At 49.0% G+C, this 26591-nt stretch overlaps 1 protein-coding gene across 2 annotated transcripts in view; it reads left to right on the plus strand.

The window, feature by feature from the left end:
• CDC42BPG (CDC42 binding protein kinase gamma) overlaps window positions 1-26591 on the plus strand; it is a 67071-nt gene that overhangs the window by 37711 nt on the left and 2769 nt on the right. Inside the window, exons 11-34 of one of the 2 annotated variants that reach the window (XM_048514299.1) lie at window positions 265-360; window positions 1385-1506; window positions 2420-2662; window positions 3399-3509; window positions 3593-3777; window positions 4042-4123; window positions 4733-4839; window positions 6046-6160; window positions 6298-6446; window positions 8270-8358; window positions 11978-12030; window positions 12541-12645; window positions 12979-13032; window positions 13928-14033; window positions 15027-15160; window positions 15906-16045; window positions 17598-17679; window positions 17920-18136; window positions 18441-18503; window positions 20752-21339; window positions 22474-22571; window positions 24757-24841; window positions 25421-25541; window positions 26295-26412. In XM_048514299.1, the coding sequence (XP_048370256.1) occupies window positions 265-360; window positions 1385-1506; window positions 2420-2662; window positions 3399-3509; window positions 3593-3777; window positions 4042-4123; window positions 4733-4839; window positions 6046-6160; window positions 6298-6446; window positions 8270-8358; window positions 11978-12030; window positions 12541-12645; window positions 12979-13032; window positions 13928-14033; window positions 15027-15160; window positions 15906-16045; window positions 17598-17679; window positions 17920-18136; window positions 18441-18503; window positions 20752-21339; window positions 22474-22571; window positions 24757-24841; window positions 25421-25541; window positions 26295-26412 (3263 nt within the window). The remainder of the gene's footprint in view (window positions 1-264; window positions 361-1384; window positions 1507-2419; window positions 2663-3398; window positions 3510-3592; window positions 3778-4041; window positions 4124-4732; window positions 4840-6045; window positions 6161-6297; window positions 6447-8269; window positions 8359-11977; window positions 12031-12540; window positions 12646-12978; window positions 13033-13927; window positions 14034-15026; window positions 15161-15905; window positions 16046-17597; window positions 17680-17919; window positions 18137-18440; window positions 18504-20751; window positions 21340-22473; window positions 22572-24756; window positions 24842-25420; window positions 25542-26294; window positions 26413-26591) is intronic. The other variant, XM_048514308.1, reaches the window with a different exon arrangement.

Genomic DNA, 26591 nt, shown 5'->3' on the forward strand with positions numbered 1-26591 from the left:
CCAGTGGCACCAGTGATGATTGCCAGCTGACCTGTTACCCCCCTCATTGGAGGAGACACCTCTGGCTAGATCTGAACTGTGTGGCCACTGCAGATCTGACTCATAGCTCTGGCTGAGGCCGCCCAAGCTTGCTCCTGCCTTATTTTAACTCCCCAGTTCACCTCTGCACATTCAAACCACTGTTGCTTTGTTTACGGTTAATGTTCTGGGTCTTTTATCTCTTTCTCTCTGCCCCCCCCCACCCCCTTCTGTCTCCCTGTTCAGATTCTCTAGTGAAATCACCTTCCAAGGCATCAGCTAAGGACTCTGAGATCAGGACTCTCCGGAACGAGGTGGAGAGTTTGCGGAAACAGTTGGCAGGTGCTGGCAGGTTGGGTGTGCCGCGGTACTGGCAGGCCTCCTTCCCAGGCAGTTCACAAATGGGTACTACACAGAAGTATCGTCAGGGTCTGCTTCTCCATCCACTATAATGGGAGAAGGTCACGTTGCCTCCTTTATGCAGCTATTCAAAGCACAGAAGTCACATGCTGGAGTGAGGCGGGGGCCTGATTAAGAACATAAGAACATAAGAACAAGCCAGCTGGATCAGACCAGAGTCCATCTAGTCCAGCTCTCTGCTACTCGCAGTGGCCCACCAGGTGCCTTTGGGAGCTCACAGGCAGGATGTGAAAGCAATGGCCTTCTGCTGCTGCTGCTGCTCCTGAGCACCTGGTCTGCTAAGGCATTTGCAATCTCAGATCAAAGAGGATCAAGATTGGTAGCCATAAATCGACTTCTCCTTCATAAATCTGTCCAAGCCCCTTTTAAAGCTATCCAGGTTAGTGGCTATCACCACCTCCTGTGGCAGCATATTCCAAACACCAACCACACGTTGCGTGAAGAAGTGTTTCCTTTTATTAGTCCTAATTCTTCCCCCCAGCATTTTCAATGGATGCCCCCTGGTTCTAGTATTGTGAGTATTGTGAATAGATTTGCTTGGACCATCCAGTAAAGAAAAGCAAGAGTCCAATCCCTTTCGCTGCTGAATAAAGCCATATCTGGGTTTAAGGCATCAGGGAATGCGGACCCCTTATTTTGGAAATGCATTTCTGCATGGGCTGTTGGCTGCAGATAAGATAAAATTATTATTTTTTATTAGGCTGGCTGAGGTTTGCATAGGTTTATGAGTTTCACAGGAGTTGTTCTCTGATGGACCAGAGTTCTGTTGAACAGCAAAGCATGCATCTAACTTGAGTTGGTCCTGTATTCGTTGCTTTTTTAACCACGTCACACTGTTTATTAGATGCTGCAGAACCAACACTGTTGGGTCCAGGTTTAGTAGAGGGAAGGAGGCTTCATGATAGTATCTTGGGCACATAGACACACTTTCCCTGCTTCCTTGCAGAGAACCGGCTGGAGACTGCGGAGGTCCAGAGGCAGCAGTTGGACAGGGTGGCTTCTGGGCAGATGAAGACTTTGGAGGACCGGCTGAAGATACTGGAACGGGAGAAGAATGAGACCCTTCAAGTACGGGCAGCCATCTTGGCCCATTGTCCTCAGAGGGTCTCAAACTGTGTCATTATCTGTTCATTCAGGCATCTCTATCCCACTTTTCTCCTCCAAGGGATTTAAAGTAGCTTATAGATATTCTCTGCACCGAACACACAAAACAAAGCCACCAATTTAAATTAATACTGCAGAGAAAACAAACATATCCTGGGTGGGTCCTGATTCACTGGGCTGGCCTCAGGCCAAGTTCCTCGGGCTAAGACCCAAGATCCTTTGAGCTTGGTCCTTTTGGTCACACCCCTCCCCATGCACACACTAAATACCTGCAAGCAGAGAAGGAAACAAACTCAGCTCAGATGTAGTCAACGGTGGCTAGCAAGCTAGCAGGGTCTCCCCCAATTTCTTCCCCCGCCAACAGAATTCTGCAATGGAGATAATTATATGTATATTTGTTACTGAGTGGGCCTTTTCCAGTGCAAAAGTGCATTCACAATCTTGGATTTTCAGGGAGGTGATTGTGAATGATGTTCCCATTTCCCAGAAAAGGACCTGAAATTCAAGCTTTGCCACTTGCTTCTTACGGGGAAGGGGGAGGGGGTGTTTTCACTCTCCCTAGAGGATCAAAGGTTTAGCGGCTGAGAAAGAACGATTGCTTTTGAAGATGGGGAGGAAGAAAATGGAGATGCTGTCAGGGAGTTCCAGGACTTTTAAAATCTGTGTGATAAACAAAGAGGACAACTGGTTTTTTAAAAAATTCCTCTCAACAATAAGCACGCTTTTTTTTAACCAAATGAAATGTAAAGAATGGGCAGAACTCAGAGTCGCTGGCAGATTCTGCCCCAGTTCAGCCAGATCCCAGATGCCTGGGTGCAGCTCTCTGTCTGGTGGAGCCTGTCTGATCCGTGCATGCACTACCTTTCTTTTGGGTCAGGGTCTGGCTGAGGCCCAAGAGCAGATGCAAGCTCAGGCTTGGGAGCTGCGGGAAGAACAATGCCGGCAGAAGGAGACAGCCCAGGAGTTACACCGAGCAGAGGCCAAGTGCGGGGAACTGCAAGCCCAGCTACTACGGCACTCCAGGCAGTTGCGGGAGCGCCAGGAGGAGACGGAAGGCGCGGCACGGCGGGTGGAAGGGCTGCGCAAAGAGCTTGCCCGCACCGAGAGCAGCCGCAAGGAGGTAGCCACGCAGCCCCCAATGGAGGGATATATCCAGGGAATCAAAGTTCTGTTTGGGTCAAACAGGGAGGCCTTACAGAGTTGTAGCCCAGCCTGAGGAAGGATTTGGGAGCTATTAAGGGCAGGGGTCAGTTTTTGTTTAAACCTCATTTGCTCCAGAGCTGATCAGTCATGTAGGGTTGCCAGCTCCAGACTGGCAAATTCATAGAGAGTTGGAGGTGAGGGCAGGGTTTGAGGAAGAGGGGGATCTCAGTGGGATATAATGTCAAGCAATGCAGCTTAAAAAGCAGCCATTTTCTCCATGGGGACTGATCTCTGCAGTCTGGAGATTAGTGCAATTCTGGGAGATCTCCAGGCCCCACCTGGAGGTTGAGAACTGCACTTATCAGCCGTGGCTTCAATTAGGCCAGAGGTGGAATGAGGGGAAACTGTGCCCCTGCTGCAGCATTTCCCACTCCACCCCGGAACACCCCGGCCCTGCCCCCTTGACGGCCTGGCCACACCTCTGCTGCTGCTCCACCCAGGGCGTCGTGCCCACCTGTCCCGTGGGTGCTACACCACTGAATTAGGCCCTGCTCAAAGCCACAAATGGGGAGTCCCTCAGGGCAGAAAGTGGACATTAGCCCATCTTCCAGGAATGTAGTGATTCTAGAATCTTCTCCAAGGGTGGTCTGGACCTTAGACCCCGTTGAGGCTGATAGAGGCTGAGGCATCCTCTCCACTCTCAACCCCTGCAGTTGGAGGCTCGGATTGAGGGCCTCATGAATGAAGTATCCAAACAGCGGAGAGGGAAGGAGAGGGCTGAGCAGCAGCTGAAGAAGCTGAAGCAGGACTTGGAGGAGCTGAAGGTAAGCCAGGGAAAGGGGTGGTGCAATTCATCTGTTTGTGACTGGAACCACCCTACCGGTTACATATTTGCTGCCCTCTGCAGGTGAAACAAGGCATGGCCCTTATGCACGCTCCTGGCTCCAGGAGGGCCACAGATGCTTTTGGTAACGCCAAAGAAGAGCTGCGTGCATTGCGAGAGGCTCTGCTAGCAAAGGAGAAGCAGCAGGAGGCACTGCAGGGTGAGATGGCTCTGCTCCGGGAACAGCTGGAGAAAGCCAGGTTGGAGCGGTGAGTTGCCAGTGTGACCCCCACCCCCCTCCAATTCTCCAGGGTTTTCTGTACACCTTAGCAAATTTGGGGGCCTCTTCTACCAAAATGGGTCAGTCAGAGTAAAAAAATATGAGCAAGCCTCCCTTGAGCGTGTGCATGTGCAGGTCTGATTGGTTAGAACAGGGGAGGGAATTGTGAGGTCAACTCTGCCTCAACTCTGGCAGAAGAATTTGGGAGGGAGATTCTTCCTTTTCATCCCTTTAAAGGGCCTTTCCTTTCCAGATGGAGAAACCTGGACTCCAAAGACCAGAACAAAGAGCTTGCAACCAGTGGCAGCCGGAATGCCTTACAAGTTTGGGACCAGGTTGGTGGGAGCGCTTCACCCACCCACCTTTCTTGATGTTAGCTGTGCCTGGAGGTCCAATGTTTTCTCTTTGCTGTAGACCAGGGGTAGGGAACCTGCGGCTCTCCAGATGTTCAGGAACTACAATTCCCATCAGCCTCTGTCAGCATGGCCAATTGGCCATTCTGGTAGGGGCTGATGGGAATTGTAGTTCCTGAACATCTGGAGAGCCGCAGGTTCCCTACCCCTGCTGTAGACTATGGCCTTTGGCTGCATTCAGTCTTATAGGTCCTTGTGGCTCCAAAGGAGTTGGAAAATATTTAGCCTCCCCAAAATGGGGAATTAAACTTAGCCTAAAGCCATGGTGGCGAACCTTTGGCACTCCAAATGTTATGGACTACAATTCCCATCAGCCCCTGCCAGCATGGCCAATTGGCCATCACTGGCCTAAAGTCTTTTCGAAGTCGGTATACCGAATTCCCAGGAGCTTGAGTGCAGGTGTGAAAACAGGGGTGGCTTAGATTTATAGCTTTCTATCCTCCCAGCAGACCTAGCCTTGAACCTTGATAGAAAGGAGGGAGGGAGGGAAGTTTGTTAATGAGGCATGATGGGTCTCCATTGCCACAACAGGTGGACTGTGCTTCTAACCACAACCTGGATCAGGATCCATGTGCCCTGGAGTCTCGCAAGGAGGCCTTTGCCAACTGGGAGATGCAAATTGCTGATATCTTGCAGTGGTAAGTGATTGGCTGCCTCTGTCAACCTGAGGCTGCATTTGGAGTGAGGACAAAGCCTGCATTTAGGCATTAATGTAATATAGTGAAGTTTTGCGTGCAATTGCCTGTTTTGTGTCAGAAGAATCTCTGCCCTGAAGAGCACTTTCAGAGGAAGAACAGTCTCAGAGGAATGAAACAGGGCACGGAGCTTCTCAGAGCAAGGGTCTCTTGTCTAACACCAAGTCTGTAAATTATCAAAAATTGCCCAATAGGAATAAATTATTTTTATTTAATTTTGTTATCCAACTACTGCCACAATAGTTCATGCACCTTGCAATTGGAGCGAGAGCTAAGCCACAGGATATTTGGGATGAAGTCATAGAGACAGAATGCATCTGAGCACGAGCTGAGTGCTTTGCTGAGCCAACCGGAGCCTCAGCACCTTTCCCCAGGCCATGCAGCAGGTTTTCTGACATAGTTTGTTGGGTTGCAAGGGGCTGGGAGTTGAACGAGGCTATTGTCCTCCTTTCTCTCCCGAGTGGAAGGGGAGAGATTTAGTCTACAGGAAGTGGCAGAAGCAGGGGACTGTTTGGTCAAGTCACCAGCGTTCAGAGGACAACTTTGGGGAAAGAGATAGAACCTCGGGAAATAAATGCACTCAGTGGCAGACTATCTGCTTGGAATGCAGAAGGACCAGATTCAAATCTCGGCATCTCAATGGATGAGGAAGTAGGTGAAGTGAAAGACTTCAGCCTGAGACCCTAGAGAGCCACTGTCTGGGCAGAAAATACTGACTGATGACAAAGGCCCCTTCCGCACATGCAGAATAATGCACTTTCAATCCACTTTCACAATTGTTTGCAAGTTGATTTTGCTATTCCGCACAGTAAAATCCAGCTGCCAAGTGCATTGAAAGTGCATTGAAAGTGGATTATTCTGCATGTGCGGAAGGGGTCTAAGAGCCTGATTCAGCATAAGGCAGCTTCATTTGTTCATGTGATTCTCAACCATCAGAGAGGGAAAGCAGGCTAAGTGGGGCTGGGCTTGGGAGAGCCAGCCAGGGTTCCTGGATTCTCTTTTGGACTATGAGAAAGGTGGGGGGTGTAGAAGGGTGCTGGTATCCCTGATTAGACGAGTGAATTCAGGAGTTGGGACCGCTGCTTCCAGTTCTGGGGAGACACGGTGAGGGCTTGTCCTCAGCCTCACTAGCTCTCTCTGTCGCCTCAGGGTGAATGATGAAAAGGAGTCAAGAGGCTACCTCCAGGCCATGGCCACACGCATGATGGAGGAAGTGGAGAGTATGAAGCAGGCTGGCACGCAGAGCCCCTGCCCAAAAACACCGGTAGGACAGCTCTCGTTTGGGATTGGCCATCCCCGGGTGCTCTTCCATCAACCCCTCCCTCCCAGGGGTGGTTCCGTGGTGGCCCCGGTCTGCCATGTTCCCCTCTGGAGGCATCCTGTCCTTCTCTTCCGCCCCAGGACACCCTCTGGAAAGCTCGGCGCCTGCAGAAAGTGGAGGCCTCAGCCAAGCTGGAGCTGCAGTCAGCCCTGGAGGCCGAAATCCGGGCCAAGCAAGGGGTCCAGGAGGAGCTTGACAAGTTAAAGGTGGCCCATGTGGCAGCTGAACGGTATGTGGAATGATGGCAGTCACATGGCATTGGCCGGTGGTGGGGCTGTGGCTCACGGGTAGAGCACTTGCTTTGCATACAGGAGGTCCCAGGCTCAGTTCCTGGATATCGCCAGTTAGAGCTTGCATTCTTAACTGTGGGGTGATTGGTCCTAAAGATAGAGTCTGTGGCTCAATAGAAGAACTTCTGCGTTGGCCAATGGAAAGAACCGGGGATGGGGCGGTATAAAAATCGAATTAAATAAATAAATAAATAAATAAAGGTCCCAGAGACATACCAGGGGGGAAATGGTGCCCGGGGGCAACACCTGCTCAGGGCACCCCCTCCCACGCCCCACTTACCTTAGCCGACTGGGCTGGGCCTGGCAGCGGGTGGCTCAGGTGGGCGCCCTGGCTGCAGACTGGCTCCTGCCCGAGAACCGGCCTCTCTGTCAGCTGGGAGGCCAGGGAGTGCAGGAGCTGGCCTGTGGTCATGGCGCCTGCAAGGCCCCGGTTGGCACCCGACACCCCCTCATGTGATCAAATGGCGTGCGCCCAGGGACATGGGATACCCCATGTCCTCTTTAGCGGCACGCCACTGGGTTCAATATCCAGCTGCTTCAGTTAAAGAGATCAGGAAGTAGGTTATTTGAAATCTGGCTGAGATCTTGGAGATCCACTGCCTGTCAGATTAGATAAGACTGATCTCGATACAACAGTGGTTTGACTCAGCAGAAAGCTGGTTCATCTGTTCAAGAGTAAAACGTAGCAGATTAATTGGCCAGTCTGGGTCTGTGGGTGGTTCAATAGATCTAGTCAGGCTTCTTTTTAAAATATGGCATAGTGCCAAAGAAAGAGCAGGGACTTGCATAACCGTGAGAACTTCTTATGAGAAGCCCTGCTGGATCTGACTGATGGCTCACTGGCAATATATCGTTGGAAAGTTCTCAAGCAGGGCACAAAGGCTAAAACCTCCCTTTGCTGTTGGTGCCCCAGCAATTGGTATATACTGCCTCTGAACTTGGAGTTTCCATTTAATGCTTATGGCTAACAGCCATCTGAGGAATCTCTCCTTTGTGAATTTGCCCAATTCCTTTTTGAAGGCATCTAAGCTGGCAATGGGTGTTTTATATCCTCTGTCAGTGAATGTCATAGCTGGACCGTTGCCCTCTTAGCCCTGAGATTTCAGCAAATGTTACCCACATCTGGTATTTTGAAGGGCGTCTTCCACAGTTATTTTAATCCTGCTCTCGGGTACCAAATTCTGTACAATAGGTCATTATTGGATGTGAAGTATCCCCAGTTTCAAAATGGCCTGATTTTGAGACCCATGAGGGCTGGTAATCCCCATTTTTAATAGAAGAAGAAAGGAGGCTTCTTGGAGATTGCCTGGTTATAAATTCCTGCCCTGCTAGCTAAGCTTTGGATTGCTATCATAAGAACAGAAGAGGCACCCTGCTGGATCAAACGTATGGTCCATCAGCATCTTGCTTCATACAATGGCCAACCAATTGCTTTAGAACAGGGGTATCCAATTACGGCCCTCCAGATGTTCATGGGCTATGATTCCCATCAGCCCCTGCCAGAATGCTGCAGGGGCAGATGGGAATCGTAGTTCATGAATATCTGGAGGGCCAGAGTTGGACATCCCTGCTCCAGAGGGTCAACAGAGGGTCAACTCTGGCCTTCCCCTCATGTTGCCTCCCAGCACTGGTATTCAGGGCTGACTGCATGTGGACATGGAGTTCCTCCTGACCATCTAGGGGTTAGGTATATAGCTCTTCTAATTAAATTCAGTAAAGTAACATTTCTCCTTCCCCTCTGCTCCCAATTTGTGTCCCAAAGCCAGTTGCAGGAAGCAGAGAAGCAGAACCGGGCGCTGCGTCTGGAGCTGGAGAAACTAAAGGGGGAGCTGAAGGCCCGGTCATTGGACGGTGAGAGGACGCACCTGGGCATAGAAGCGGCAGGCACACAAGGGCATTGCCACAACAGTGGGGCAATGTGTGGGCTTTTGCCAAACTGATTTGGATTCCAGATGGGCTAGTGAGCCTCACTATTTGCTGACTGGCCACCTTTTTCCTTGCCACCCTTCCTCTAAGGAGCTTGGGGCAACATACACGGTTCTTTCCTTCTCCTTTTTATCCTCACAACAACCCTGGGAGGGGGTAAATTGGTCTGAGAAGGAATGACTGCATCACCCTGTCCCTCATGAGCAGTGGTGGGATCCAAAAATTTTAGTAACAGGTTCCCATGGGGGTGGGATTCAAACTGTGGCCTAGTGCCAATGGGGCTGGGCGGGGCACGATGGGGGCGTGGGCGGGCATTCCGGGGGCGGGGCATTCCTGGGCGGGGCTGTGTCAGGGATGCAGCCGCTGCGCCGGTCCTTGGGCGGGAAACGAATGCACACAGACGCAGGCTGCCACGCACGCCAGTGCACCTCCTGCTAGACTGCTTCAAGTTCTGCGTGCTACTGCTGAGAGGAAGGGCGTAACTAAGGCAAAAATCACGTGGCAAAATCACCAACTAGTAACCCCCTCTCGGCACACACAAATAATTAGTAACCTACTCTCGGGAACCTGTGAGAACCTGCTGGATCCCACCTCTGCTCATGAGTCATATTGTATCTACACAATGAGCCTTCGGCACCATAACATTTCCCGCCTCAGAAGTCTTCCTCCAATGTAAGTGGCTCTTCTTTCCCCTTGAGGGGATGAAGGAAAGCTACTTGGGCTACAGCAATTTTTTCCTGCCAAGGCCCGGCTACAACAACAGCGTTTCCAATGCCGTGGCTCAGAGCCTGTGGAGACGTAATGATGGCCTCTGGACACAGATGTGCCAGTGCCCTTTCTGTTTTCCCAGTAGTTCTCAGATGTGGGTGTAAGGTGGGGTTGCCAAGTCCTCTCTGGTCTCTAGCAGGAGATGAGGAGGGTAGAATCCAGATCCTGGTTGGGAAACTCCTAGAGATTTGGGGATGGAGCCGGGGTGGGGTGGGGGGGACAAGGACCTCAGTGGGGTACAAGTTTACAGAGTCCCCTCCTCCAAAACACTCATTTTCTCCAGGGGAGAACTGATCTCTGTCGTTTGAAGAAGATCTGTCTTTCCAGAGGATCCCCAGGTCCCACCTGGAGGCTGGCATCTGTAGATTCCAGCAGTGCAGGAGATGCTGTTCACTCTGCTTGTTCCTGGCACCTTTTCCAGCAAGTTCAACAGCCTTTCCTGGAGACCTCCTGAAATTGCAATCGACAGAGATCATTTCCCCTGGAGAAAATGGCAGCCTCAAAGAGTAGACTGTGTGGCATTATACCCCACTGAGGTATCTCCCCTCCTCCAACCCCTATTCCCAGGATCCATTTCCCAAATCTCCAGGAATTCCTCAGTTTGGAGTTGGCAGCCCTGCTGACATGGCCAGAGGCGAAGCTACCAGGGGACGGGGTGTATCCGTTGCACTGGGTGCGCACCTGGGGGGAAGCTGGAAACAACCAACAACCACCATGGCACCCCATTCCCCCCACTTACCGTAGTGAAACAGTGCAGGCTGGAGAAGCGGCCTGTTCCCTTCAGGCTGAAAATGTAGTTCCCACCAGGCTGTTTTCAGCCTGAAGGGAACAGGCCGCTTCTCCAGCCTGCTCTGTTTCACTACGGTAAGTGGGGGAGGGGTGCAGAAAACACAGAGTGTGCACCGGGCGCAGTATGGTCCACCTACGTCTCTGGACATGGCCTTTGTGCAGTTACCTGTAACTGATCGTTCTTCAAGTGGTCGTGGATGAGCAGAAGGTAATGCTGGAAAGTTCAAGTTCTCTGTCTAGCCCCAAAACTGGTGTGCAGTTCCTTTCCTTGTGCGAGGACATAATAATCTGTTCTTGCCTCAAGGGAAGAACAGCTCTGTGGCATGACAGTTCTCTGGAGAATGTTTTCTTTTTCTTGTCTTTCTGCTTCAGCCTTTAGGAATTTCTGTTTTAATCCTTGTTTAGTCCTCCCTATTATAAAGAACTAACTATATCTGGTTAGTTGCCCTCCCTGCCCTGTTTCTCACCACTTATCACTAATTTGTGTGGCAGAGTCTATTGAGTCTGAAGTTTTCCTAAACCAGACTTATTGTCGAAGGCTTTCACGGCCAGATTCAACTGGTTGTGGTGGGTTTTCCAGGCTGTGTGGCTGTGGTCTGGTAGATCTTGTTCCTAACGTTTCGCCTGCATCTGGACACTCTTCCCCCTGTGATACACCTCTGAGGATGCTGGCCACAGATGCAGGCAAAACATTAGGAATAAGATCTACCAGACCACGGCCACACAACCCCGAAAACCCACCACAACCAAATCAAACTAACTTTGCTACCATGTTTTCCTGAAAATAATACAGGGTCTTATATTAATTTTTGCACCAAAAGATGCATTAGGGCTTATTTTGGGGGTAGGGCTTATTTTAGGGGAAATACGGTACCTTCATAATTCATTAAGGTGGGCTCTCGGCAGCCCCATTGCTTCCCCGTCATGTGTGATGCAAGCTGCGTCCTCATTGGCAGGGAGCCTCGTATTTGGTGTGACCCTGCCGGATCACACCATCCTGATCTGTAATTACCAGTAGGGCTTATTTTTGGAATAGGGCTTATATTTTAAGCCTCCTCCAAAAATCCTGGAAAATCATGATAGGTCTTATTTTCGGGGTAGGTCTTATTTTGGGGGGAATACGGTATTACCCTTCCTCTGAAGCTCCCCTCAGAGAGGCTTAATCTCTGCTGGCACATCCACAACATCATTGCTTATTCTATTGCTGTTACTTTACAATCCTCAAAAAGGGTGGGGGCATTCGCTCAGGAATGGACTTCTAGGAGGGCAAACAAATTAATTATTTAAAAACATCTTGAATTAATATGGTATAAAATATCATGCCCCTACTTGCATCTATAGACCATCAGGGCATCTTCTTCTGCGTCACGGATAGACCTCAACAGAGGACATAGCTTGTGTTTTGCAATAAAAAACCACATGTAGTGGGGTGCGCACTTCATATGTTGGGAAGTCCCTGCCTGAATCCCTGGTATTTCTAATTAAAATATCTCAGGTCTTAGGAAAGGCCTTTCTCTGCCTCTGGGTTTTATAGACATTCATATGATACAGTGAAGTTTTGGGTAACAGTTCTGTTTCACCTGCAGAAAATTCTGCTCTCAGGAGTCCTCATGGAGTGCTCCTAAAGAGGCAGGGAGCTCCTCAGCAAGGATCATCCACAAATTCTGTAAAATATCAATTTTATATTATTTACTAAATCATTCACATCCTGCCTTTTCTCTTGGTTCAAAGCAGCTTTGATCCACAAGAGATTTCCAAGAACAGAAGGGATTTCTATCTGAGTAGGACATTCCCTCCCTCCCTCAGCCCAAAATACACCCTGAAATGGTTCTTTCTGATGGAAAACTGACCCCAGAACAGCTTGGGGAAGTATATAAAAATTGCCCTCTTCTTTCTGTCTGGGGAAATCTGGTTCCCTTCTATCTGTGAGGTCCAAAAGTTAAGAATTTAGGCTATGCTAACATGCTCTTTCAAACTCTTCTTGCAGGGATGAAGCACCAAGGACCTCTGATCCCCTTCCTTTCCTTCCGAAGTGCCAGTGTGAGTTTCCTCTGTTATGAAATATGGCTGCTAGAAAGACTTGGCTCTTTGAACTGGAACCCAGACAGAACTAAATTAATTGCCATTTGTATTGCCTGAGGCTTTCACGGCTGAAATCAACTCGCTGTCAATTGGCATTTCTATCTTCATCTTTAACAGCCAATTAACATTTGTATCTTTAAGTTTATCATTAATTTTTGGGGGTATATTGTTTTTGTAAAAAAGGGAGGGGGGAGGAAAAAAGTCCATGGGGGGGGGGTGTTTTCAAAAATCTGAGAGAAACAATACTTGGGAAAGGTGCCAAAAAGAAATAGCAATCAGTATACATTTGAATACCTGCATGCAGATTACTGAACTGGTAATCAGAGGGCAGAAGTTCAACAGATATATATGTATGTGTATGAGAGATAGAGAGATAGAGCACACCTATGAAAAGCAAGGTGAGTGTATGATTTGCAAAATCTGAGTTGTAGCTGATTACAATCTATTTGTTGTTACCTGTTTTATCAGAAGGATGCCATTGCTTTCGGAAACTCCATTGACCCTCACGAGTCTCAGAAGCCCCCAGAAGAGGAGCAGCTGCACCTTGAGGGAAGGAAAAGCCAGCGGTCCAGTGTGAGTCCTGAGTGGGACCCTCCCAAATGGACAAGCCCTAAAAGAGGATCTCCTCACGTGTCCATATTCCCTTTCTCCATGGCTATGAGGTGTAGCCTTCTGTTGAGGTGCTTTCCATGGGAGGCAGGAGTGTTATAGGGCCACAGTTGTAGAAGCAGCAGCAAATAGGGCCGAGGAACCAGGAAATGGCCCCTTGTGTGAAATTAGTACCTGGGCCCCTTTACCGGAAATGCCAGAAGTTGGACTGGGGAACTTTTGCAGGCAAAACGCTTCTGTCGCTATTCTCCTGACAATGACTCCTCTGCAATTTTGCTTTTCTACATTTCACCACAGGTGCATCCAGCCCAGAGGGTGGTGGGCACCACAGAAAACAGCAACTCCCTGAAGGTAAGAGAGACTTTGCATAAGTACCTCCTGCTGGCTGGAATTCTGTGTTATCTGAGATTTCCTCAGAAGGCAGGAGCTCCACATGTGCCCACCTTGGGACACCGCTTCTCTCCTTTCCCACACGTTTTCAAACTAAAGGAGCCTGACAAGATTTGCATTCAAAGGCAGTAAACCCCTGAATACCAGGGATGGGAAAGCAGAGGCTTAGCTCAAAGGGGACAGGGGGGTTGCGACACACCGGGCATGCGCCCCTGTGGGGGTGTGGCGGGGGTGTTCCGGAGCGGGGCAAGGATGTTCCGAGGCGGGACGGGGCGAAGGATGCACCAGTGCACTGGGCACTTTCCCCCCTTGCTACGCCTCTGTGTTAAAGAACATCAGGGAAGGTCTTGGCTTCCAGGCCCTGCTGTTGGCCCTCCAGGGCAACTGGTTGGCCATGGTGTGAGGTTGGCCACGGTATGAGGCAGGATGTTGTGGTAGATGGACCATTTGGTCAGATCTAACAGGGTTCTTCTTGTGTTCTTATGTTCCTGAAACTGTTCAGTACTGAGTTGAAGTATTCTGTATAAGTACAAAGGTAACTTCACAGGTCCAGAGCCAAGGCCTCTTGAATCTCAAAAGTAAATCTCAAAAGTTAAGGAGTGTCTGATGGCCTCCTTTTTTCCTGCTAAAACAGCGGTTCTCAACCTGCGGGGTCGCAACCCCTTTGGGGGTCGAACGACCCTTTCACAGAGGTTGCCTAAGACTCTCTGCATCAGTGTTCTCCATCTGTAAAATGGATAAATGTTAGGGTTGGGGGGTCACCACAACATGAGGAACTGTATTAAAGGGTCGCAGCATTAGGAAGGTGAGAACCGCTGTGCTAAACAGATATCTTCTTCTTGTCCAATTTCCCCAGCCTAAATCGCACAGCTTCAAAACACACAGTTTCTCCACGCCTACTAAATGTATGCGCTGCACGTCACTGCTGATTGGGCTGGTCCGGCAAGGTTTGGCTTGCGAGGGTGAGTGAGGCCTGGTTGTGGGAGGAGGGAAAAGGGCAGTCTTGGCACAAGAGGAGGGTGTTACCAAAGCAGAACTCCATGACCTTGTTGCCCCAATAAACCAGTTGGGGGTGCATGTTATGAATGGGTGGATGTTTATGGCTCTCACCACCTATTAATTGTTCAGAGCAAAGGATTGGTAAAGATTTTATCACAGAATCTGTAAACTAGTGTAACTTCATGGTGAAGGATCAGAAAGGCCACAACCTCCATTTCTACCCCAAACAGCCTCCTTAATCCAACACACGCCAGCTGGGTGACCTTGGACTAGTCACAGTTCTTCTGAGCTCTCTCAGCCCCACCCACCTCACAGGGTGTTTGTTGTGGGGAGAGGAAGGGAAAGCAGTTTGTTATCCCCTTTGAGTCTCCTTATAGGAGAGAAAGCGGGGATATAAATCCAAACTCCTCTTCTTCTTCTTCCCTTGGAGCTTGGTTTGAACTTTATTTATTTATTACAATATTTATACCCTGCCTTTCTACAATCTATATCCCAGGCACCTTACAAAATCACAATAAAATTACAAGAAGCACATATAACAAAACAAAGTTTAAAACTTATGAAAACGTAGTAACTGTTAAGAATAAAACAGCATTTTAAAAAGAAGGCCATTATTAGCCGCAAGCATGATGTAGTGGTTAAGAGAAGTAGACTAATCGAGAGAATTGGGTTTGATTCCCCACTCCTCCACTTGAGCAGCAGACTGTACTCTGGTGAGCTGGATTTGTTTCCCCACTCCTACACACGAAACATGCTGGGTGACCTGGGGTAATTCTCTTCGAATTCTCCCAGCCTTCCCTACCTTACAGGGTATCTGTTATAGGAAGGGGAAGGGGAGGAATTGCAAGACTATAGAATAGACCATGTCTATTCTATGCGGTGGCTCGGGGGTCCTGTTGACTGACACATTGGGTGTGTGGCAACTGGCCCCAGAACTCACATTTCCTCCTTTTCAGTCTGCAACTTCGTCTGCCATGTCTCCTGTGCTGGGGGTGTCTCCATCTGCCCTGCACCCCCTGAACAGCTCCAGAAAACCATGGGGGTCAACCCAACAACCGGGACAGGGACTGCCTTTGAGGGGGTTTTATCGGTAAGATTTTGTCTCCCCCTCCCATCTCCCCACCCCAGCCTTAGGCACACCACGGCACAAAGGATTTCAAAGCCTGCTGGTTATTTCCAAACCTCTCTGCTTTGGTGGATTTCTTTTCTGGGAATGGAGTAGAATCTCTGTGTTAAAGCAATAGAGCCAGCGCGGTGTAGTGGTTAAAGCAGGTGGATTCTAATCTGGAGAACTGGGTTTGATTCCCCACTCCTCCACCTGAGTGGCAGAGGCTTATCTGGTGAACCAGATGTATTTCCACACTCCTACATTCCTGCTGGGTGACCTTGGGCTAGTCACAGTTCTCTCTGAACTCTCTCAGCCCACCTACCTCACAAGGTGTCTGTTGTGAGGAGAGGAGGGGAAAGGAGCTTGTAAGCCACCTTGAGTCTCCTTACAAGAGAGAAAGGTGGGGTATAAATCCAAACTCTTCTTCTTCTTCTTCCATATGGGTGGAGTGGAGAGGGGTTCAGGCTTTGGGGATTTCTCTCTCCATCTTGGAAAGGAGACTGGGTTCGGATGCCACAGGCAGTAGCATTTGGGAAGGAGTAGGAACCCTCAGTATTGTCAAACACAAAGCGGGTAGAGCGGAAGATGGGGAAAGGGGAGCAGCTGTGATTCTCCTCTGGCCCAGTCTTTTCCTTCTGCCTCTCCCTCCATGCCAGCCACACAAGGGAGGTACTTTCTGCCCTCTGCTGGTCCAGGTGTGCTTCAGTGACACCACCTTTCCCGACAGGTGCCAAAGCCTTCTGGGGTAAAGAAGGGTTGGCAGAGAGCATTTGCTGTCATCAGTGATTTCAAGATTTTCCTGTTTGACGTGCCAGAGGGAAAGACTTCACAGTGCGACGTGGGTGTCATGCACGTCACAGATATGAGGTAAGCAAATGCCATACATAGGAAATTGCACTGTGTCCCTATCAGCAAATATCCAGGCAGTCCTACTTGTTATGCAGGAGCACTGCAGGATCTTACTGACCCCAAAGTTATTGAAGGCCTGATGTCCTTAGTGGGTTTGGAGGATTCCATATGGAATAATTCTTTGCTCACACTGCATTAAGAAACTGAGGACACCCAGAAAAATAATATACATTGTAGTTTGATTTCACTGTGTACATTTCTGTTTGTCTTGGACTCCTTCCGCACATGCAGAATAATGCACTTTCAATCCACTTCCACAATTGTTTGCAAGTGGATTTTGCTGTTCCACACAGTAAAATCCAGCTGCAAAGTGCATTGAAAGTGGGTTGAAAGTGCCTAATTCTGCATGTGCGGAAGGGGCCTTGGTCTTGCAAAAACACTGACTGAGATCATTTACTTGCAGTTCAAGTGCATAAATAAGGATAGAACTGGTCAGGAGAGAGTGATTGGTGCTTGTGGTTATTTGGAATGTGTTTGGTATTCAATAGAAACTTGCCACGAATAACTACCTCCCTCCACAACTTCTCTACAATTAGCAAGTCAGGCAAATGTCATCCTCCCAATTTGTTTCTATTGCCCATTCTTTACATTCTCCTATGCAATCTTAACCTTCAGTCCTACTTCTTTGCTTCCCTGGTACCAACTTTGAGTTTCTCTCTGCCCACGTTTCTACCTCTCTGTGCACCCAAATTCACGTACTACCTCTGGCAAAGTTCCATGGTCATCATAACTGCAATGTGATGCAATTATAAGGTGAGAAATGTAGAAATTAGAGGGTACAGACTGGGAATGTGGGATTACCCAGGGTAGCTCCCTGGATGGCAGGCAAGGATGCAGACCAGAGCCCTTGGATGAATCCTAATAACTGTGATGATTCACTAGTCCATGATCCCAATTTCCTGCCCGTAATTTTCAATAAAAATAGTTTGTAATCCCAGGTGCCAGACAGACATTGTAATTAGTTGGGTAGTGCAGGACATTCAATTCCTTCCTGTGGTTGACGTAAGAAAATTAAATTCAACTTTAATGGGAGGTAAAAATCAGGGGGGTGGGAAACATTATGTTCTTATCCTTAGGCCAATTTATGCAAAGTCAACCAGATTTCCAAAATGTGTGTACTACCACTATGTTGGGTTGTGACTTTCCTCTCCAAACAGCCGTGCTTTAGAGTGGGTTCTGCATTATCCCTTGTGGTGCTATTCTCCACCCAGCCAACACGTGTGATGCGTTGTTAGGATATGTGGAGAGGAAAGAAAGAGTTTGACATGAGGATGTCATTATTGCTGGCACAGTTGTGTAGTTCTAGACGTTCCTCTCTTCGCCTGACTAGTGGGAATTGCAAGAAGGAACAGCCTAGAACCTCCCCTGTTCATTGGTAGGGTTTCATCCCCAGCAAGGTACTTGTAGAGGCATCCCCAGTACTCCTTAGCAAGATGTGTAGGAACATATCATCCTCTAGTTGCCAGAGAACGGGATGTCTCTAAAGGATCTGTTTCTTTCCTGGCAAAAGGGACGAGAATTTCTCGGTGGCTCCAGTTCTGGCCTCTGATGTCATCCACGCCAACAACAAAGATGTACCCTGCATATTCCGGGTGAGAGAGAAGAAATGGGAGTTTTTGCTAATGGGGTAGTGTGACAGATGCATATAGGCTGCAGTGACAACTGTACCCTAGACGGCTGATGGATTAATCAGTCAGTCCTCCAAAAGGTCTGCTTGTACCAGCTGCGCTACAGCAGAACTGTTCAGTAGCAGCCATTGGGCAACTTGGAGCCCTCTCTAGAATTGAGCCGCATCAGTGACAGCCCTTTAACTTCACTTTGCAACACCCCAGGTGACGGCCTCCCAGCTGAGCTTCCCCCCGACCACCAGCTCTGTGCTGTTCCTGGCCGACAGCGAAGCTGAGATGAGGAAGTGGGTACAGGTGCTGACGGAGCTGCATCACATCCTGAAAGAGAATCGGCACCACGACCGAATGGTCTACATCCCCAAGGAGGCGTATGACAACGCTCTGCCCTTCATCCCCCACGCGCTCTCAGCAGCCATCATAGGTGGGTAATGGAGGTCAAGGGCCCCCTTTGGAGTTAAGGCTGACGGGCATCAGGACTCCAGTTTCAGCCTTTTGTGGCTTGAAATGAGGGCTGCAGGACCTGAGCAAGGATGTTAATGGGAGGACATTTTGGAGGACATTAATTCATAGGGTCTCCATAAGTCAGAAACACCTTGAGTGCACATAATACACACACAGTGTGGGCTGGGATATCTTGTGCTGAGTTTTCCAACCACAGTCAGCAGGTGTAGGGCACCTGTGGTTTGTATTCCAGCTGTCTAATTCTAATGTGTATCCTTTTGCAGACCGGGATCGAATTGCCCTGGGCACGGAGGACGGCCTCTTTTTAATTCATCTTCGCACAAATGGTAAGGGGTGCTTTTTCAAAGACAGTTTTGAGTAACAGCCTGAATAGTCAGGACTCATCACAGCTGAGCCAGGATGTCCATGGTCAGTACTTGAGGGGGAGAGCACCAGGGAAGTCTAGCATCTCTGTGCAGAGTCGGACAAAGCCCCGGACCAACCCCTGGATGTGGTCACCATGAGTTGATTTGACAGGATGCTCTTCTTCTTCCTTGAGACTGTGAAAATAAGCCTCGGAAGTTAGGTGACGGGATAGAATTGTATCTGTGCAGAAAATAAAATCCCAGGGCTACCAGAGGCAGAGCTACCAGGGGGATGGGGGGTGCGTTTTGCACCGGGCGTGTGCCAGGGGGGCAGAAAATCCACCTGTGGTGAGTCCCCCTCTGCAGCGCCCCCCTTCCACCCCTCCGTGGCATCCCCCACACACACACACACTTACCTTCAATCAGTGCAGGCTGGAGAAGCAGCCTGTTCCCTTCAGGCTGAAAACAGCCTGGTGGGAACTACACTTTCCAGGAGACCTTGCAAGCCCCAGGGTCTCATGGGAAGTGTAGTTCCCATCTGGCCGTTTTCAGCTTGAAGGGATCAGGCTGAACTAAGGTAAGGGGGGCGGGGAGGGGAGAGGGGCGCCACGGGGGCGGAAAACACAGAGTGCGCACCGGGCACATATGGCCCAGCTACACCTCTGAGAGCTAGTCTGTTAAGTGCACATGTAAAGACATCCTAATCTCACTACTAGAAAATCTTTTATGCCCCCACCCAAAGATCATAGAATCATAGAGTTTGTAAGAGCCATACAAGCCATCTTGTCCAGTCTTTCACAAGTGTTCATCTTGCCACTACTTGAAGACTGCCAGTGAGGGGCCACTTGAAGATAGCCAACACCACCAAGGCAGCTGATCCCAGGGCTGAATCACTTTTACTGTAAAAAAAAAAAATCTCTAATATCCAGCTGGTACCTTTCTGCCAGTAACTTGAACGGATTAGATGCACAGGTGTCAAACTTGTGGCCCTCCAGATGTTATGAACTACAGTTTCCATCATCCTCTGCCAGCATAATGCTGGCAGGGGGTGATGGGAACTGTAGTCCATAACATCTGGAGGGCTGCGAGTTTGACACCTATGGTTAGAGTGAGATCCTAGCTTGCTTCATGAGCAAATGACGCTGCCATATGCCAACTCTATCATGGTCTGCACTGTCTACTCTGGTAGTGGCTTTTTAGGGTCTCGGGTATCAGTTATTCACATCATCTAATCCTTTTTAATTGGAGATGCTGAAGACTAGAAGTGGGATAGAATCATAGAATCGGAAAAGACCCCAAGGGCATTCAAGTCCAACCCCCTGCAATGCAGGAACACATGATCAAAGCAACTCCTGACAGATGGCCATCCAGCCTCTCTTTAAAATCCTCCACAGAAGGAGACTCCACCACACTCCGAGGTAGTGCATTCCACTGTCAATCATCCTTTACTGTCAGGAAGTTTTTCCTGATGTTTAGATGGAATCTCTTTTCCTGCACCTTGAACCCATTACTCCTGGTCCTAGTAGTCTCTGGAGCCGCAGAAAACAAGCTTGCTCCCTCACCAACGTGACATTCCTTCAAATATCTAAACATGGCTATCATGTCACCTCTTAACCTTCTCTTCACCAAATTGTTATGAACTTGTATTACAGTAACAACGGGTGACATTGACGCAATAATATTTACAGGATTATGGACATTGTTGGTTTAACAAATACATGATTATGGACTTGAGAGAAGGTTGTCTTGTAATAAATTGTTGCATGAATTGGATTTAAAGTGGAGATATATATGTGTTGTGGAGATACAGTAGTTTGATAAGTCTAATAGCCAACAATTCGGCATACTTTACAAGTAACTAACAGGTAATATAAATTGCTTGAGCCAGCGCCTATGTGCCACGCGTGTTTGTGAGTCTTATATTGTTTTGGACGTAGCACATTAATTTCATAGAAAATCTTCACCGAACGAAACATCCCCCGCTCCCTAAGAATATTCTGCCTGCAAAGCAGATATTGCACTGCTGAGCTATGCGCCAGCCCTGTTCCTCACTCCCAGCATGCAAACCTCCAATCTTCTTGGCCGCGCTGCTCCTTCAATCCTGTAGAAATATCACATCTGCCCTCATTGGCTTTGAACTGCAGTTAGCAACAGGACGCATCAAGACTCTCTCCTCTGGCACAGCGCTTTGATCCCCTCTTACAATCTTTGATCCCCTCTTGTGCTTCAGATGTGCTGCAGATTGGCGACTGCCGGCGAGTGCAGCTGCTCCTGGTCTCCCCGCAAGCCCAGCTGCTGTCCGTGCTGTGTGGCAAGAACCACGGCATACGCATCTTCTCTTGGGCTGAGCTGGAGACCCCGGAGGCTCCGGGGACCAAAGTCGTGGAGGCCAAGAGCTGTCAAGCGGTGGCCACGGGGCTCATCTGCCGCAGCACAACGCCCGTGCTGTGCGTGGCCTGCAAGCGCCAGGTCCTGTGTTTCCAGCTGACGGCCACTCGCCCTCCGCACCGGCGCATCAAGGAGATTCAGGCTCAGGGCTACGTGCAGTGCCTGGACGTGCTGGGGGATCGCCTCTGCGTGGGCTACCCCTCCGGCTTTTCCCTTTACCCTCTGCTCAACGAGGGGCCGCCTGTGAACCTTCCTCACGCTGATGACCCCCGGGCGTCAGCAGTGACCCACATGGAAGCTCTCAAGGCTGTGGAGGTCAGCCTCAGCGAGCTGATCCTTTGCTTCAGCGGATTCGGCCTCTACGTGGATGGGCAGGGGCGAAGGAGCCGCCCCCAAGAGCTGATGTGGCCTGCGCCCCCCCTCAGCTGCTGTGAGTGGCCCTCGGGTTCGGGGGAAAGGGGGTTGGTTCTTTGGGCTACAGAATCCCTGTCCCATTGCCTGCAACACTTATTTGGAGCCAGCATAGTGGTTAAGAGCGGTGGACTCTTACCTGGAGAACCGGATTTCATTCCCCACTCCTCCACATGAGTGGTGTACTCTAATCTGGTGATCAGGTTTTTTTCTCTCTCCTCCACATGAATCCTGCCAGGTGACCTTGGGCTAGTCACAGTTCTTGGGAACTCTCTCAGCCCCACCTACCTCACAAGGTGTCTGTTGTGAGGAGAGGAAGGGAAAGGAGCTTGTAAGCCACATTGAGTCTCCTTACAGGAGAGAAAGGTGGGATATAAATCTAAGCCCCTTTTATTTTATTTAGTTATGTCATTTGTTAGCTGGTTTTATTTACTTTATTTAAGTTTTTACCTGTTCTCCCCAGCCCCCAATGATAAGAACACCATTCTCTCCTCTTTCATTTTATCCTTACACAAACAGCGCTGTCAGGTAGAGCAGGCTAAGAGGACGTGTCTGGTCCAAAATCATCTAGCAAGTTTCCAAGGCAGAGCAGGGATTCAAACCTGAGTCTCCTAGATCCTGTTCTATACTCCAACCACTGCACTATGCTGACTCTCAGTCTGGCTCAGTTTGTAAAATGTGGGAATCAGAGCTTGCATCTGACTAGGGCAGAGGTGTCCGACTCTGGCGCTTCAGTTGTTCAAGCATGGCCATGCCAGCAGGGGCTGATGGGAATTGTAGTCAATGGACAGCCCCAGAGTTGGACACCCCTGGACTAGGGCTAGATACTATCCGAGGCTGAAATGTGGGGGCATCAGCTCCATGGCTGGGCAAGTACCCTTACCACATGCATGGGAGAGACACTGTTCTCTCAGTCCAGGCACTGGGACAGAGGGAAAAGCAGGCAGTACTAATGTAGCCCTTGGCATGGTCAATAAAGACCCTGCTATGGAAACAAAGTCATGGGGATGCCTGGGGGGGGGGGACTGCCACATGCATTTCCCCTATCCCAGAGGCATTTGCAGGGTCAACTGCAGCTCTGTTTTAATTGGGGGGGTGTTTGGACACAAACACGACAGGTCTTCATATCCATGCCGCTTCTTCCCTACTGTAGGTTACAATGCTCCTTATTTGTCAGTGTTTAGCGAGAATGCCGTGGATGTGTTTGATGTTCGGAAAGCGGAGTGGATTCAGACGGTGCCGCTGAAAAAAGTGAGTGGGGTTTTGTTTTTTGGCCTTGACCCTACCCGACCTTTGGCTTTGTTTACTAGCCTAACTTCTGTATTGTCGAAGGCACCATCAACTGGCTGTTGTGGGTTTTCCGGGACATGTGGCTGTGGTCTGGTAGGTTTTGCTCCTAATGTCTCCCCCACATCTGTGGCTGGCATCTTCATGACATGGCATGACTGTTCTGAAGATGCCAGCCATAGTTGTAAGCAAAACATTAGGAGCGAAGCCTACCAGACCACAGCTGTGTGGCTCAGAAAACCCACCACAGCTATCCTATTTCCTCTGTTTGCAAAGCAGTTTCGTTAAACATGGCTCATAAGAACCAAAAAGAAAACTCTGTATCTTTTCTGGGTGCACCTTCAGTTTGGGCCAAGCTGCATGTGATGAGCAGGAACCTTGTTATGTAACTTAGCCTTAAATAGCAGTTATGCTGAACCCTCTTCACCCAAGGCTGCTATTGCTTTAGTGGCGTAGGAGGTTAAGAGCTCGTGTATCTAATCTGGAGGAACCGGGTTTGATTCTTGGCTCTGCCGCCTGAGCTGTGGAGGCTTATCTGGGGAATTCAGATTAGCCTGTGCACTCCCACACATGCCAGCTGGGTGACCTTGGGCTAGTCACAGCTTCTCAGAGCTCTCTCAGCCCCACCTACCTCACAGGGTGTTTGTTGTGAGGGGGGAAGGGCAAGGAGACTGTAAGCCCCTTTGAGTCTCCTGCTGGAGAGAAAGGGGGGATATAAATCTAAACTCTTCTTCTTCTTCCCCCGTCGGTCATTTCAAAACTGTTCCCCTTCACCTGGCCATTTTTAGTCCAGAAGGGTAAAGAGGCAATGCCCTTATTTCATCTTTTTTTCCTTTTGGAGGACATAGAATTGGGAAAGGGTGAAAGAATATTTTAACCAGCCACAGCTGTTTTGTGTCTAAATGACATGTTAGGAGTCCTCTGTTCGGTTTTTCAGTGTCTTGCCACTCTGGTACATTTCTGCCTACCCCTTCAACGGAGAAGTGCAGAATTGGAATACATAGTTCTCCCTGGTCCATTTTCCCACAACAACCCTGTGAGGTAGGATAGGCTATGAGAGCCTGACGCAAAAGATCCAGTGAGTGTTCGTTACCAGACAGAGAGTTGCACCTGGTCATAATATAATCCCGGCACAACACTGGCTGTCACAGAGTTAGCACCTGTCTGAAGTTGCCGAGTTGCATCTTGTGTTACTGTTGTCTGACTCCTGAAAAACTGAGCAGCCTTCTGAATTTTTCCTCGCAAGAGGCATGGGTCAGTGTCTCACAGCTCTTTGGCAGACCAAGGACTGCTGTTACACACTCCTTATCAAGTACACAGCTTTCTGGAGTAGAACAACAGACTGAAAAGCAGGACTCGCTGAAATTGTGCAAAACCTGCTATTATTGGTGAGGAACTGTACAATTGAAGGTGACTTCCTTGGACCTTAGTTCCTATTTCTTTCCTGGCTCTGCTTATAGGGTACACTGTGACATTTCCCCTAAGGCTCTATTGTGGTTTTAACAGTATGCTATTATTGTTAACAGTGTGCTATTAACAGTATGCTATTATTGTTAACAGTATGCTATTAACAGTATCCTATTATTGTTAACAGTATACTATTATTCTTATTACTGAAGCACCAAAAATTCAATCCCCAAACCTATAAAAAGGAACTGTCCAACTCACATTCTTGACTATCATTAGTTAAACCTATGCATGTATGAATAAAATGTTAGCAGGGGGAAAGTACACCCCTGACCCATTCTGCTAACTGTGGTACCTTTTCCTGTTAGCAGGAGTTGTCCTTTGCTGCAATAGGCTCTTGGAAACCCCTTTGTTTAGGGCGAATGGCTATTTTTAATGTATCAGATCCATGAGATCTAAACCAATGTATTTAGACAATACACCCCTGTGACACAGCAGGCCCCATGTTACAGGAGGCATTCTTTGAACCAGTATAACAACAACAAAAGGCTGTTGTCTGATTATACAGGAAACTGTTTAAGCAAAACACACACAGTATAAACATCAAATAAGCAGGCCGTCCGGCCCCTACACTCAGCCATCTTCTGTCCTGCCAGCAAGAGTGGTTTCTGTGCTAAGGAAATTTAATAGTAGCAGCTTATGCTGTTGACTGTCTCTGAATGATATACTTCTCTTTGAACAGGTACGTGCACTAAACCCTGAGGGATCCCTTTGCACTTTTGGTACGGAGAAAGTTCGCCTGACCTACCTCAGGAACAAGGCATTAGGTAAGGTGGAAGGCAGGGAGCTCTAAGCGTAGCAATTCTATGTTTCTATCCTACCCTCCATTCAAGGAGCTTAAGGTAGCAGCCTTCTTTTCTTTTTGTCTAGGGCAGTGGTGGAGAACCTATGGCACTCCAGATGTTGATGGTCTACAATTCCCATCAGCCCCTGCCAGCATCTGGAGTGCCATAGGTTCGCCATCACTGGTCTAGGGTGAGAAAGGATGGCTGTCTTAAAAGTCACCCAGTGAGCTGCATAGCTGACTAAGGACTCGAGCCTAGGTCTCACTGATTTTAGTGTGACACTTAAAAACTGCATTTGAGAGCCGACTCAGCCTGAAAAGGCTTCCTGAGTTGCTACGGCAGCTTCCTCGTAATAGACTAAAACCTTGATCATAAAATGCCAAATAGAAAAGGTCACTTGCCACCGCTTAAGCAATCCAAACAGGGAAGGGAAAGGTCAGTTTGGCTTGGAAGAAAGAAAAACCCAGGAAGCATGTGTTAAAAGCAAATTGAAAAGTGGAAGGAAATCAAACCATGTGAACAGTGGTCGGTAGGCCACCAATTTTTTCCCTTCTTCTCCAGACCAAGACGAGTTTGAAATCCCCGAGATGACGGACAACAGTCGTCGGCATCTGGCGAGAACTCGGCACAAACGCCGCTTCTCCTTCCGCATCTCGGAAGAGGAGCGGCAGCTCCAGAGAAGGTGAGTCTGAGCTCAGAGAATACCCAAAAGGTCACAGCTGAGAGTGTGGTGAAGTGGCTGAAGCTCCACACAGCCAGGTGGAAGTCAGTCCTTGGCTGTAGCGCCTGAGGGTTCCCCGAAATAGCTTTGCACAAGGCCACAAGGTGATGGAGGTCATAAGAACATAAGAAAGAACCTGCTGGATCAGACCAGAGTCCATCTAGTCCAGCACTCTGCTACTCACAGTGGCCCACCAGATGCCTTTGGGAGCTCACATGCAGGATGTGAAAGCAATGGCCTGCTGCTGCTCCTGCGCACCTGGTCTGCTAAGGCATTTGCAATCTCAGATCAAGGAGGATTAAGATTGGTAGCCATAGATCGACTTCCCCTCCATAAATCTGTCCAAGCCCCTTTTAAAGCTATCCAGGTTAGTGGCCATCACCACCTCCTGTGGCAGCATATTCCAAACACTGATCACGCATTGTGTGAAGAAATGTTTCCTTTTATTAGTCCTAATTCTTCCCCCCAGCATTTTCAATGAATGCCCCCTGGTTCTAGTATTGTGAGAAAGAGAGGAAAAATTTCTCTGCCAACATTTTCTGCCCCATACACAATTTTATAGACTTCAGTCATATCCCCCCAGACGTCTCCTCTCCAAACTAAAGAGAGCCAGGTCCCCTTCTTCTTCCAAGCCTGTTTGAATGTCTTCTCATTGCTAGCATGGGCAGGGCATGTCTGAGCGCCTGCTCACCTGTTCTATTCCATGTCTCACAGAGAGATGATGCGGGACCCCACCCTCCGCTCCAAGCTCATATCCAGCCCTAGCAACTTTAACCACCTTGTCCATGTCGGTCCGGGTGAGAAACAACATAAGCTGCAGGACTTGTTTGTGGTAAGTCAGGGGATGGAAAATGCAAGGGCCGCTTGAAGAACTGGGAAGGCAGAGAACAGAAACCTGGGTTCTTTTTTGTTGCAGGCAGAATTTTGAGTGGTTTGGTTTTTGACATCCTTTAGGCCAGGTGTGACCAACTCTGGCCCTCCAGAAGTTCATGGACTATGATCCCCATCAGC

This window comes from Sphaerodactylus townsendi, linkage group LG01 (genome assembly GCF_021028975.2).
Source record: "Sphaerodactylus townsendi isolate TG3544 linkage group LG01, MPM_Stown_v2.3, whole genome shotgun sequence".
Taxonomy (NCBI): Eukaryota; Metazoa; Chordata; class Lepidosauria; order Squamata; family Sphaerodactylidae; genus Sphaerodactylus; species Sphaerodactylus townsendi.